The sequence below is a fragment of the Chrysochloris asiatica genome, unplaced genomic scaffold (genome assembly GCF_000296735.1).
Source record: "Chrysochloris asiatica unplaced genomic scaffold, ChrAsi1.0 scaffold00007, whole genome shotgun sequence".
In the NCBI taxonomy this organism is placed as follows: Eukaryota; Metazoa; Chordata; class Mammalia; order Afrosoricida; family Chrysochloridae; genus Chrysochloris; species Chrysochloris asiatica.
In genome coordinates, this window is record NW_006408525.1 from 24698993 (window position 1) to 24713778 (window position 14786).

Consider the following 14786-nt stretch of genomic DNA (forward strand, 5'->3'; position numbering starts at 1 on the left):
TATTTGACTGTCTTATGAATATTGGTTACCCTTGCCTACTATTGTAAAATAAGATACTTGAGTGGGATAGAAAGGAATGTCGGGAAACATGATTACAGTAAGCCCGTCTTCAGCTTATAACAGACTGAAATACTTACAAGGGGTTCTAGAACTTGCCCAGTGAAATAGGCCTCTTGTGGAGCCTTTGCAGTGTATAGGACCTTAGATGCAATCCTGAGCCCCATCCAGAACCTTACAAGGTGGGACAGTCTCACTAGAAAGAACAAGCAGACCAGCCTAGACAACTAGCGCAACAGAAGATACATCTTCAAAGAAAGATCAGCAGGAAAAACCCCAAACAAAAATGGCAGTATGATTAGCTACTACAAGAACAAGCAAGTTGTTCGCTGGGAAGCCATCAAGCCAAGTAATCAAGCACTTAGGACAAACCCCTCTCCAAGACTGAAACTCAAAGGGAACACAGGAGCAGGCAAGTAAGCTTGCTGGCGACCACATTGGTCTACTGGTGAGTGGAAGAGGGGGAATGGCAGCAATGAAGAAATGGGCTGAGTTCAACCATGTTCCATATACTCCTGTTGACCTGGAGATAAGCGAGAGAAGAAGAAAGGTTGGTTGGTCCAAAGTGTAGTTAGACCTGGGGACACCTGAGCCCACGGACAAGGACATAGCCATGGAGGGCTACATCTGAGAGTGAAGCATCCAGCTAATGTAAAGTGAGGGGAGACACACAAGACTGCCCAAACTTGCAGATAGTATCCATTTGACCTAGCCTCAATGGCTTGAGAGTCAGAACTCAACTAGAGAAAGATAAAAAATAATTTTTGATAAAGGAAACAAGTGTAAATTGCTACAATTTGATGAACTTAACCTATACTTATGAATGCAGTAGCTCAAAATACCAACTGAGAGGGAAGGAGTCTTCACATAAAGTATCAAACCTATCCCCTCTGTATACAGGGTCGACAGGGATGGGCAACTTAGACACTAGCTACCTAAAATGAGGGGGCAATAAAGGCACGAAGTGACTGGCTTACAAGTTTTCAAGAGAGAGTTTCCTTTAAGAGTCTGTGGGGGAAGATAAGAGTCCCCAGTGACTAGTTTTCATCTTGTCTAGAAGGGTCTGGTGAAAAGAGATGGGATTAAGATTCTTATGAATCAAAAAAAGATTCTTATGAATCGATAGTAATTGTTATCATGACTAATTGAGACTGTCACAATTGTACAGGTATAAGTTTTGTAACAAAAATGAGAGAGTAGTTAATCTTACAGTCCAGAAACAGAGGACCCTAGGACCATCAAGGGGGAAGAGAGTAAGCCGAATGCAGGACCTTATCTAGAAAAGCAGCAAACCTAGAGATGGAGACAGAGATGAGGACATGGAGAGAGGGAGCAGCTGAGGACTCTAGACTCATAGAAAGAGAGGCACTGAGAGATGGCGACGGCTAGGAGGTAGGCTTGCAGAATGTGCCCTTTGGTGGTTTAATTTATTAATATATGCCTGAATTTTTGTTTTTGTTTAAAAAAGAGCTAAAATGAACAGAGAGAAATACTGTTAACTGATGATTCATGGAGGGGATCAGCGGTTCGAAACTACCAGCTGCTCCGTGGGAGAAAAGATGAGGCTTTCTACTCCCGCAAAGATTTATACCCTCAGAAACCCTGTACAGGGTTGCTATGGGTCAAAACCGACTTGACGGCACTTAACAACAACAACAACAATGAAACAAAAGTATACGATTTGAATATAAAACTGATGATCTGCCCTCTAAACTTTCACTCAATTCACAGTAAAAATTTTAAAAATAAAATTAAAAACAAAAACAGTGTGCAGGGAAAGATAAGAGTCCCCACTGAATAATTTTCATCATGGGTCTGGTGAAAAGAGATGGGGATAAGATGCTTATGATTCAATAGTGAGTAATTGTTATAATAATTAATTGTGATTGTTACAACTATAAATAAAGGTAGAAGTTTTGTAACAAATATGGGGAAGTAGTTAATCTTACAGTCCAGAAACAGAGAATCCTAGGACCATTAAGGGAGAAGGGCACAAGTGGAATGCGGGACCCTATCCAGAAAAGCAGCAACACCAGAGATGGAGGCAGAGATGAAGACATGGAGAGAGGGAGCAGCTAAGGACTCTAGACTCATAGAAAGAGAAGGACTGAGTTCTGGCAGCCATGAGGCCGGCCTTTGTTTGTTTAAATTATATATTCCTGAGATTTTGTTTGTGTACATCTCCCACCACACCCCACTTCTCCAACGCCGCCCCCCGCCCAACAAAAGGAGGGAATGGAAGCAAATACTGTTGAATGATGATGCATGGAGGAGATTGAAATCATTGCAAAAAATGATGGCATAAAGCCAATGTTCTCCCATGTTCACACACACAAAAAAAAACTTCAGGAAAGAACTCATTTCAACTCTAACCATGAAAGCAAAAGCAAAAGCAATACATATAGCATAGAAAGTTGCCCTACCTTAATAAAAGTTGCCCTACCTTAATAAAAGTTGCCCTACCTTCACTTATATTAATAGTGTAAATATAAGACGGTACCTCTTAAACTGGAAAAAAAAAAAAAGGCATATTTCAAAAGTGCTTACAAACCTTTGAGAGCCTTCTGCAATGTTTCCAAACAGCTGACCAAATATTGGTGTCCCCCAGAAGTCATCACAACCCTTTTCTCCTGTGTGTCAAGTAGGAAAATATTTGACATAAAAATTAACCAAACCAACAGTGTTTCAGGTAAACATATGCATTATAAATAGCAGTAGTATTACTTACTACTATTAAATAATAATTTCAGGATAGTCCCTAGAGTCTTAACTGTTACTTTACCCATCCATATCCATGAGGGTGGAAAAGGGCATTCCCAGATCTAAAATAAGGGGAAATTTTTTGAAGAATCAAAATGTAACAGATGCGATCAGCTTCCTAGAGAAGTGACTGCATCATAAGATTTAAATGGGGTGACCCAGGAGATTTATACAATTCCTAAAGCATACAGGATGATTTGCATGTAATCTGAGAAATACAACCACACCTTAGTCAAACTAGACTAAAACTAAAAATCAACTGTATGAAACCTTCTCCTAGAAACAAAACATGAAGTACATAAGAGGAATTCCCCAAAACCAAAAAAATTGGTAGTTTTTTTAACCCTATCAAAGAAAAGTACAGTCTGATGTAGTGCTGTAGGATAAGCACTAGACTGCTAATCACAAGGTCAATAGTTAAAACCTATAAACAACTCCTTGGAAACCCTATACAAGGTCATGTGAGTTGGAACCAACTTGATGACACTAACTAACAACAATCTCTGTAAAACAGTCTAGTCCCCAGAAAACAGGTTTATTCCATAAAACAAACATATCATTAATTAATAATCTGACCTTCCTTATACCTTGAGTAAAGAAGTGGATGCTCTGGACAATGGATACCAATATTCCAGTAACTAGCAAGATAAACTTTCTATATATATGTATTCTGATTTACATGCTATAATAGTTTACTTTGATTTGTTAGTATGTGTGTTGCTATAAATGGTTTAAAAAACCCAAATGTACCAATAAAATTAGGTGTTAGAACAATTGTTACACAGACAGTGGAATTCACAGTGAGCAAATCAAGATACTAGTACCCCAACACAGGGCCTGAGTAGCCAGCCACCTGGAACTCCTCTATCTCATGCTATCTCTCTAATGACAATATAATTAATAAAACATATTTCAAACTGGAATATGGCAGCCTATAAATTCCCAGACTGGAAAATTTTCCATTCATTTAAGGCATTTTTGATAAAATTCCCTCTATGCATACAAACCTGAGTCAGAAGATATGCATGCATTTGTAGAATTTACAGTTACAGTAATCTTTTAGCAACACATTTTCATATTCATCTCATTTGATCCTTTCAACAAAACAATATGGAAAAGCAAACTAGCATTATGTGCCTCTCAGAGTTTACTTGTCATTAAGAATGAATCACAACTTGTTCTAGTAATATAGATACATCAAAAAAAATAGAAAATAACATTAGTGTAATGGAACATTATGGGAAATAAAGAATAAAACCTTTTTACACTATCAAATGTGTTCCTTATAGGAATGTTACTTATCACTTTTGCTTGAAATACCTCTATATTCATGATTAACACAATTGCATAGCACATATCTTTTTCAGGTAGATGCCTAACACGGGTAGCCACTCAAGTGTTTTAAGATAAAACTGAGACACACTATAATGACTACAGTTTGAACAAGTCCTAATAGGGAACTTAGCGTATTAAATAATTATCTAAGCATACCACTTAACCACAATCCTCACCATGACTTGACGAACAAGCTTAATGGTTTCACTCCAAGGTCTATTTTGGTTAAATTTTGCATGGAGCCGTTCCAAGAGAGAACTCATCTTATTCAGCTTTTCTGACTCTATGATATAAATCAGAAAACATAATTAGAAACTCTTTTATCAATCCTTCCAGTTTTTCTGTTTCTAAGGAAAACTCCTTATTTCAGCCCAATAAGAACTGTTAAATTATTTTTCACTATTTACTTCAAGACATATACATTATTTAACTTTATATTTAATGGTGGTAAGACAGAAATTACGAGTTTTCAGTGTTTCATTTATTTTGTCAGATTGTACTTGTAGTGTTTTTCCAAATTCTTCTGAAGTTTTTGTGATCTCCTTTCTTTCTCTAAAACCTAAACAATATTCTTTTTTAAATTCCTTATCAGTAGTTCTGACACCTCTTCTGACTCTGTACCTTGGTCAAACTGATTTTGGGATCAAACTGATAATAGCAACTCAAAAGCCTAGATATGGAAACTTACAGAGTAGCGAGTTTATGTTAATCGGGAAGACTACCAGAAAAGGGCAGTTCTGGTGTGGCACTGAGGGCTAATGCGTCAGACTGCAAAGTTGTCTGAACGTCAAGGTTGGTGGTTCAAGCTCACCAGCTGCTCCTTGGAAACCCTACACAGGGTCGCTATGGGTCGGAATCAACTTGAAGGCACTTGACAACAACAACAACAAACCAGAAAAGGAGGGTGAGAAAGGTTGCACAACACAAAAAATATAATCAATGTCACTGAATTAGGCACAAAAACTATTAAATTGGTGTATGTTCTACTGTGCATATTTTAAAAAAAGAAATGAAATTATAGAGAAAGAAAATAGACTCTATTAGCCATTCAGATATTTACTTGAATTTAAACTAAAATCATATGGAAGAAATCTATGACCAGAGAGGATGAGTCTCCAACAGAGCAAAGAAAAAGGTAGACAAGACTGGCTTCTGGGCTAAGCATGTGAAACTCCTCCCCTCTCCAATCCTCCTCTAATTCTTGTTTCCCAGTATGAGCAAGGAGCTGTACTAGAGACCACTGGATATACAAAAACAAACAAACAAACAAAAAAACCCATGTCTGAGATGACATATGAGAGAGATGTGGATAAGTCATGTGAAAATAATCATCACACAAAGCAAAGCAAGATAGGCTCTTAAAAGGAGAAACATTACTATTGAAATCCAAAGGAAGAAAAGCTCATAATCAGTTGTGGGTATGTAACAGTTGATGTTGGCACTGAAAAGATTAATAGAATCTCATCAATCAGAACTGAGGCAATGGAGAAGAGCTCTGGAAACAAGACTCAAATTCTTCTCCAATGCCTTCCTTTTCTGGACAATCAATTCCTACTTTCAAACTTCACTCATTCAAGTATCATTTTAGCTGGTAGGAATACATCAGCAAGCTAACCAGACAAAACCTCCTGCCTTAGGAAGTTGCCATTTTACACTTTTTATTCTACTGCAAGCAAGGATACAGTCTTTCCCTTCTTCAAAACACACCCCTCTTCTTTGCCTGAAAAGCCTGATAAATGTCTATCTTGGATGCTCAAAATAACAAACACTGTTTGAGTAGCTATTATGTGTCAAGTATTAATAAGGGAAAGTAAGTAAGGCAGGTTCTTTGATCCCAAAATCTTAGACTAAAAGCGGAAAACATAAGTACACAATAATACGAGTTGTATTCGTAGAAATGTGTCCAAAATGTTAAGGACTCATTTAAACTGGCGCCTGGAACTTTAGAGGGCTGGGTAAGGTTCCACAGAAAAGCTGTTTTTCAGCAGTTCTGTGTTAGTTCGGCCACTGGAAGTACAAATTTCAAAGTGTCATTCAAATACGCAACAACAAAGTCTGAATGCTGTGACGTTCTAGAGAATTGCTAGCTTTTGATAAAAGAACCTAATGATTTCACTCATGTCAAAACATCCTCCAATATTTTAAACTCACAATCCAATCATCGCTTCCCGCAAATGGTATAAACAGTTTCAGATTCAATGGCTTAGTTTTCTACCATTTTAGGGTAAAATTGCCCAAGGCCCAAATGAATTGCCCTTAATAGGTCAGGAAACCTACAACAGAAGTGGAAATGCACCCATTACCCCAAAGTTGGAACTCCATCATCACCTGGGGAAGCACTGACAGTCTAAAACACACACATGGCGACTCCTGGAATCTGTGCCCACCCGAAAGTGACGCCCAGGGGGAAACGGCCCCTAGACCCTCTCACCGATTGGGTCCCCTCAGTCGTGTCCCACCCTCTTTTTTCCTACTCACCCTCGGCTTCCCCCTGAGCCTTCATCTTGGCGGTGGGGGAAGGCCTGAGTTTGCCACACAAGAGGATAAGCCCTTCCCCACCACAATGGAGGGACAAATTGGTTCGGGATCCCGGGACGCAGGGAATCAGTAGTCCCCACTCTTCCCGGGAAGGTTCAGTCCGAAGTCCCCGGCGGCAAGAAGAGAAGGGTACTCGCGGCCGCCGCCATCTTCCCCAACGGAACTTCCCAAATATCGAGAGATTAACCGGATCCTGCGAGAGAGAAGGCAGGGCCTCAAAATCTCGCGAAAATTGGTTGATGCAAGCTTCTCGCGAGACTTTTACAGCCCACCTTTGACTTCACTTTGAGTCTTTCAGACCTCAAGTGTTTGGGTCTTGAGATTGCAAGCGGATAGCTTTCGGCTGCGATAGAAAACAGGTATTTTCATTTTGGCAATTGAACAGGTCACAAATTAAAAGCTCCGGCTTGAAGATATTGGTATCAGATTTCATTAAAACTAATACCTTTTCTGAGCTGCTAGCTGGAATAATTATGTCATTAAAATAAAAAAAGATCGCGTTTTGTAATATGGTGTTCGAAGTCAGCCCAACACAATCCACATTTTCTAGTTTGTATTTTTTAATTCCAGAAAATTTTCTTTAGCAATTACACTATTCTTGAAGATCTAGGAGAGTTTTAGTTTAAGGTAAATTTACTTGCGACAACGTGTCTGCTACTTTTAATTACATTTAAAGGCAAAATTGATTTTGTCGCTTTGTTACGTCAATGAAAACAAGCATAAAAGTTCTTAATGTAGGTAAATAAGTTTTGTGAGGTTGTTTTTAAATGTGTTTTTACATACACACACGCATCCTTGAAAATAACGTTACCCCTGAAAAGTTGGATTTACTAGTTTGCTACTTTTTAATCTCAGGCTTTCTCCGTATTTCAAAAATGCTATTTAGACTTCCTCCAAAGCCATCCCAGTTGTGGTTAACAGGCACAGCAGTATAAATTTAGTATGAACAAATCTTGGGAAAGGTCTGAGAACATATTTATTGTCACAAAAATATTTGTAATCATGCTCTTTGAAAGTCAAGTTCAAACTTCGTTGTTTCTTGAGTATTCCTCTTATCCTAATACCTTTGAGTCACTTCACAGTGAATGTCTTTTGTCTACTCCTAAGGGCTTCAAACAGGCCTAACTAGAGGTAACCCTTCCCTACCTCACCTTATTCAGATCTCAGTTTAAGCCTTCCATGACCCCTGATCTGCTCAGGCCGTCTGTATTATTTCAAAGTTACCTTTTAATAACATTTGTTGTTGTTAAGTGTTGACTAGTTGGTTGCAACCCATGATGACCCTGTATAAGGTTTCCGAGGCTGTACATTCACAGGAGCAGAAAACTCCACCGTTCTTCTACGAAGCAGCTGGTGGGCTCAAACCACCAATCTTGTGGTTCACAGTCCATTGTTTATTGTATAGAGCCTCTATGTTCCCTTAATAATGTTACGTGCCGACGAATCGATTCCAACCCATAACGACCCTGTATAAGGTTTCCAAGGAGCAGCTGGTGAACTTGAACTGCCGACCTTACGATTCAAACCAATTTTGCAGTCCAACGCATTAATCCACAGCATCATGCCAGGACTCCTTAGTAACATTATCACCATCAATATTAATTGTGTGATTGTTTCTTGAGTGTCTATCAACAAACTATCAGACTGCCAGCTCCTAGAGGACTGCACTGGGTCTGTTTCTTCGCTGCTGTCTCCCTTGTGCCAAGCACAGCTTTAGAGATGAAGCACATATGATGGGGCCTCAAAAATTTAGTGGAAAAATTCCTTTGCATAATTAACTCCACTTTTCCATAAACTTTTTGAAACCCCTTTGTGTTTCGAATAAATTGATAAAACAGGGTACCCAGTTAAATTTTCCTTTCGGATAAACAACAAATCTTTAGAATAAAAAGTATGTGCCAAATATGATATAATATGAATTTTATATAACTCTGGCAGCCCTAACTCTGATGAGGCACAGAGAGCATCCAAAAGAGAGTTTTTGATAATAGTTCACAGTTAAAATGCTGTATCTTTTTCTGTTGTCAAAGTGCTCTTCCTCCAACGAGCATCTTGTTAGTGCCATTAAGTCAATCCAAATCAGAGTGAATCTGTGTAGGGTTTCTGAGGAGCAGCTAGTGGGTTTAAACCACCAACCATGTGGTTAGTTGTTGTTGTTAAGTACCGTGGAGTCGGTTCCAACTCATAGTGACCCCGTACAGGGTTTCCAAGGCTGTAAATCTTTACAGGAGCAGAAAGCCTCCTCTTTCTCCCGCGGAACAGCAGGTAGTTTCGAACTGCTGACCTTGCGGTTCGCAGCCCGATTTGTAACCACTATGCTACTAGAACTCCTTATGTGGTTAGTAGCCCAGTGTTTATCCTATAATGCCACACCAGGACTCCAAGCAAGCACCGATGGAGTTCTAACATGTGTTTTTAAGGAGCTAGTGATAGTGTTATAGAGAAGTAAACAACCACAACCCTAGATGAGTTTATCTGATTTAGAGTTCTGAAAATAGGGTTAATCCCTATAATCATATCCATTGCCAACAAGTCAATCAATGCATGATGGAATAGAATTGCTCCATACTGTTTACCTGACTATAATTTTTACAGAAGCAAACGACCAGGCTTTTCTACCGTAGCACCTCTGGGTGGTTTTGAACCACCAGCATTTACATTAGTCAAGCACAAACCACTTGCACTACTCAGGGACCTGACAATAATGATGTAGTTATTACGTGTCATTGAGTAGGTTCCCACTCAGTGATGCTATCTAGGTTTCCAAGAGGAGCAGATAGCACTTAGTGCTTATCCTACAGTATCATACCAGGGCTTCACTATAATCATAAGTACTCTAAAAAGTTTTTAAAAATGTTAACAATGTCCTTTTATCTGCATTTTCAGTTGATAAAATACAGTATAAAATTTCCCATTCTAGTCTGTGGCCAAACTGCAATAAAATTTCTCTGTAAACTTCATGTATAAAATTTCCTAGCTGTGAGTCAGGGTGGCTATGAGTCAGAACCGACTTCTTGGCACACCAGCACCACCACAATCATAGAAGAACTGTGGTTGACATTAAGAATAACATACAGGAAGAAGCCAAATGGTCATTAAAAAAGATAGGAAAGAAAGAAAAAGCCAAAATGGATGTCAGAAGACATTCCAAAACTTGCTCCCCAGCATAGAGATGTTAAAGACAATGGAAGAAATGAGGAAGCCAAAGAGCTGAACAAAAAATTTCTAAGGGCAGCTCAAGAAGACAAAGTTAAGTATTATAATGAAATATTCAAAGACCTAAAGCTAGAAAACAAAAAGGGAAGAACACATCCAGCATTTCTGATGTGTTTCATTCATGTGTTCATTTCAGGTCAAGCTGAACTGAAGAAAAAAATCCACTTGAAATATTGAAGGGTTCTATGGGCAAAATATTGAATAATGCAGAAAGCATCAAAAGAACACAAAGTAGCTTTATACAGAGTCACTTTACCTAAAAGAAATTACCTGTGTTCAACCATTTCAATAGGTAGCATATGATCAAGAACCAGTGGTACTAAAGAAATCCAAGCTGCACTGACGGCATTGGCAAAAACAAAGACTTCAGGAATTGATGGAATACAAATTGAAATTTTGCAACAAACTGATTCACAAAAATTTGAAAGACAGTTATTTGGCCAACCAATTGGAAGAGATTCATATTTGTGCCCATTCCAAAGACAAAATTTAAAAATAATCAAGCAATATCATTAATATCACATGCAAATAAAAATTTGCTGAATATAATTCAAAAACAATTGCAACAGTACATTGACAGAGAACTGCCAGAAATTCAGACTGGATTCAGAAGAGGGTGTGGAACTAGGGATATCATTGCTGACATCAGATGGATCTTGGCTGACAGGTGAGAATACCCGAAAAATGGTTTGGTGGTGTTCGTGGTGGTAATGTGCCATGGAGTCAATTCCCACTGTTAGCAGCCCTATGGTTTTTTTTGTTTTGTTTTGTTTTGTTTTATTAAATAACTGTTTTATTGTGAATTGTGTGATAGTCTATGTGGGAGAGCATTAGTTTTACATTCATTCTATCATACATCGTTTCATTGACATAGTTACCATCCTGTCCATGCATCCTCACCCAACCAAAGGGTGTCCCCTGCAAGCGTGCACCTCCCCCGCCCCCCACAGTCCTCAGCCCCTTTCCCTCTCTGGATCCCAAGTCCCCAGCCACTCCATCTCTTCTCTGTCTCCATCTCAGGCCTCACTGCTTCTCTGGGTAGGATCCTGCTCTCCTCTCTTCTCCATTGATTGTCACGGGGTCCTCCGCTTCTAGACTGAAAAGTTAATCACTCCCCTCCTTGCTACAAAATGTCCACCTTTAGATTTCCAACCCTCACAATCAGTCCTGATAACAATTATTCACTATTGTATCACAAGAGACCCATCTGCATTTCATTTCATCAGCCCTTCCTGGACAGGCTGGATACTATTCACTGGAGACTCCACCTTCCTCCATGTCCTTTTTATCTAGGTTCCCTCTTGAAAGCTTGTAAGCCAGTCACTTCTTACCTTTGAATCCTTCCCCCATTTTGGGTAGCCAATGTCCAAGTTGCCCATCCCTGTCTCCTCTCTGTGTGAAGGGGGTGGGAATAGTTCTTGCAGCAGGGATTTGTTTCCTCTTTCGAGCTACTGCATTTATAGGTATAAGTCATGTTTATCGAATTGTATCAGATGACGCTTTTTTCCTCTTCTTTCTTCTTCGGGTTAAGCTCTGTTTGTCCAGTCATTGAAGCCAGGTCAAGTGGGTATCATCTGCAAGTGTGGGTTCAAAAGACAGCCAAGCATCGTAACATTCTTGAGTCTGTCCACCCTCTTTTTATCGGCTGGCTGCTCCACTCTCCATTCTAGTCCTCTGTGGCTGTGTCATTGACTCTGAGCCCATGAGTCCTCAGGTCTTGCCTCACTGCTGGCCGACCAGGTCGCCACCCGGGTTCACAGTAGTTTGCTGAACTATGTAGGGCTTAGCTCGCCACTTCATTGATGTTCTTCGGTCACTTCCCCTTATGGGTGACATGTGTGCGTGATTGCCAGTCAAAGTGTGTATTTCCCTTGCGTCTTAGCCTTGGGAAAGAATTTGCACTGAGAGGACCCAACCACTTGCCTTGATGTCTCCTGGGCAAGCAACCTACATATTCTTGTGGTAACAGTCGGACTGCCCTTATTGTTTTGTATTTTTCCTATAGGTCTTTCTTTCAAGAAGTACCTTCTGGTTTTTCTAGCTGTTCCCGGCTGGTCTGCTTGTCCTTCCCAGCGGAAAATTTCCCGTCTCTGAAGGTCTGGATGTGGTTTGGGCTTCCGCCTATACTCTCATGTAATGCAGAGGCTCCTCAGTAAACCTCCTTCACTGGACACATTGTAGCCCCATTTTAGGTATTCCAATCAGTTATAGGCAGAAGACAGGCATAGAAGCTTTCCACGGTGATATTTCTAGCTATTCCTTTCTCTCCCCCTCCAGTGTCTGTTTTATAATATAACGCAAGGAAAACCATGAGTCAAAAGACAGCCAAGCATCTTAACATTATTCCCCCCTTTTCCCCATTCCATCCATGTCTCATTCTCTGTATTCCAGAGCCCTGTTGTTCTAAAGCTGTGCCTACATTATTTTTTACCTCTGTCCCATTTAGCCCATTCATACCTGTTTAATTGTTCTCCCATCTGCTTTGTTCTTTGATTCCCCTCTCCCTACTTGTATATTGCCCCCCTCCCCAATACCCAAATTATCCTGGGTCTATTCCCTGTCCTGTGCTCCACCTTCCCCTCCCGCCCCTATCCCTAACCCTACATCCTAGCAACCAGCTAAGAATCCACTTTAGTGGATTAGTATGGGTTCTGTTTCTTAGTCTTTTACAGTAGTGGTCCTATGCAGTGTTTTTCCTTTTGTGACACTAATTTCACTCAACATAATGCCCTTAAGGTTCATCCATGTTAGGAAGTGTCTATGGGTTGTTGTTTTTTTTAAGTTTTTATTGTGAATTGAGTGTAAGTTTACAGGGCAGATCATCAGTTTTACATTCAACAAATCATATACTCTGTTTCATTACAATGATTATAATCCCCTCCATGTACCATCAGTTAACAGTATTTCTCTCTATTCATTTTAGCCTTTTTAAAAAAAACACTCAAGCATATATAATAATTTTCACCACCAAAGGGTACATTCTGCAAGTCTGCCTCCTGGGCGCCAGCTCTTAGTCCCTCTCTTTCCATTAATCTAGAGTCCTCGGAGCTGTTCCCTCTCTCCATGTCCTCATCTCTGCCTCCATCTTTGGTGTCACTGCTTCTCTGGATAGAGTCCCGCATTCTGCTTGTGCTCTTCTCCCTTGATGGTCCTAGGGTCCTCTGTTTCTGGAATGTAAGATTAACTAGTCTTATTTTTACATATTTGTTACAAAACTTAATACCTTTTCAATTGTGACGGTCTCAATTAGTCATAACAATTACTATTGATTCATAAGAATCTTATTCCTATCTCTTTTCACCAGACCCTTCTAGACAAAATGAAAACTATTCAGTGGGGACTCTTATCTTCCCCTACACACTATTAAACTAAACTCCCTCTTGAAACCTTGTAAGCCAGTCACTTCGTACCATTATTGCCCCCTCATTTTAGATAGCCAATGTCCAAGTTGCCCATCCCTATCTACCCTATATATGGGGGGGGGGCACTTTATAGAGTTTTGAGGCTGTAAATCTTTACAGGAACAGAGGAAGCCTCATCTTTCTCCTATGGAGAACCTGGTAGAGTCAAAGTGTTGACCTTGCAGTTCATAGCCCAACTAATATTGCACCAAGCTGCCAGAGCTCCTTAGAAAGATGTTTACTTGTCTTTATTGACTATGCAAAGACTTTTGACTGTGTGGATCATGATAAGCTGTGGATAACATTGTGAACAATGAGTATTCCAGAACACTTAATTGTGCTTATGAGGAACCTGGACGTAGACCAAGAGGTTGTTGTTCAAACAGAACAAGGGACTGTTGAATGGTTCAAAATTAGGAAAGGTGTGTGCCAGAGTTAATCTTTCTACATACTTACTGAATCTGGATGCTGTGCAAGTAACCCAAGAAACTGGATTATATGAAAAAGACCATCAAGATTGGAGGAAGACTCATTAGCAACCTACAGTATGCCGATGATACAACCTTGCTTGCAGGAAGAGATGAGGACATAAAACACGTACTGATAAAGAGCAAAGATCACAAGCTTCAGTATGGATTGCACCTCAATATAAAGAAAACAAAAATCCTCACAACTGGACCAATACATAACATGGTAAACGGAGAAAAGATTGCAGTTGTCAAGGACTTCATTTTGTTTGGGTCTATGGTCAACACTTATGGAAGCAGCAGTCAAGAAATCACGTATATGTTGCATTTTGCAAGTCTGCTGCACACTACCGCTTTAAAGTATTCAAGAACAAAGATAGTAGTTTGAGGAGTAAGGTATACCTGACCCAAACCATGGTGTTTTCTATAGCCTCATATGCGTATGAAAGCTGATTAATGAATAAGGAAAACCATAGAACTGATGCATTTAAGTTATGGTCTTGGAGGAGAATGCTAAAAGTACTTTGGACTGCCAGATGAACAAACAAATCTATGTTGGCAGAAGTACCGCCAAAATGCTCCTTAGAGGCCAGGATGGCAGACTTTATCTCTTACACTTTGGACATGTTATCAGAAGAGACCAGTCCCTGGAGAAGGATGTCATGTTTGGTAAAGTGGAGGGGCTGTGAAAAACAGAAGATCCCCAATGAGATAGAATGGCACAGTGACAACAGCAGTGTGCTCAAGCGTAACAACTGTGAGGATGATGCAGGACCGAGCAGTGCATTGTTCTGTTGTGCACACACTGTCTCAGAACTGACTAGACAGTAAGTACTTAACAACAGCGCCACAAAATCACAGATTTGTTGTTTATTGTTAAGTACCATCGAGTCGGTTACGACCCATAGCGATCCTGTATAGGGTTTCCGAGGAGCAACTGGTGAGCTTGAACCACCGACCTTGCAGTTCAAACGGCCTATAATTGATGGTATTTAGGAGCTCTGGTAGCGTA

At 39.9% G+C, this 14786-nt stretch overlaps 1 protein-coding gene across 1 annotated transcript in view; it reads right to left on the reverse strand.

Annotated features, from left to right (window-relative positions):
* Window positions 1-6856, reverse strand: part of MED1 (mediator complex subunit 1) — a 33141-nt gene extending 26285 nt beyond the window's left edge. Inside the window, exons 1-3 of the mRNA XM_006832549.1 lie at window positions 6631-6856; window positions 4329-4435; window positions 2609-2687 (exon numbers count right to left, since the gene is read on the reverse strand). Of these exons, the coding sequence (XP_006832612.1) occupies window positions 2609-2687; window positions 4329-4435; window positions 6631-6655 (211 nt within the window). The 5' untranslated portion in view covers window positions 6656-6856. The remainder of the gene's footprint in view (window positions 1-2608; window positions 2688-4328; window positions 4436-6630) is intronic.
* Window positions 6857-14786: the final 7930 nt, after the last annotated feature.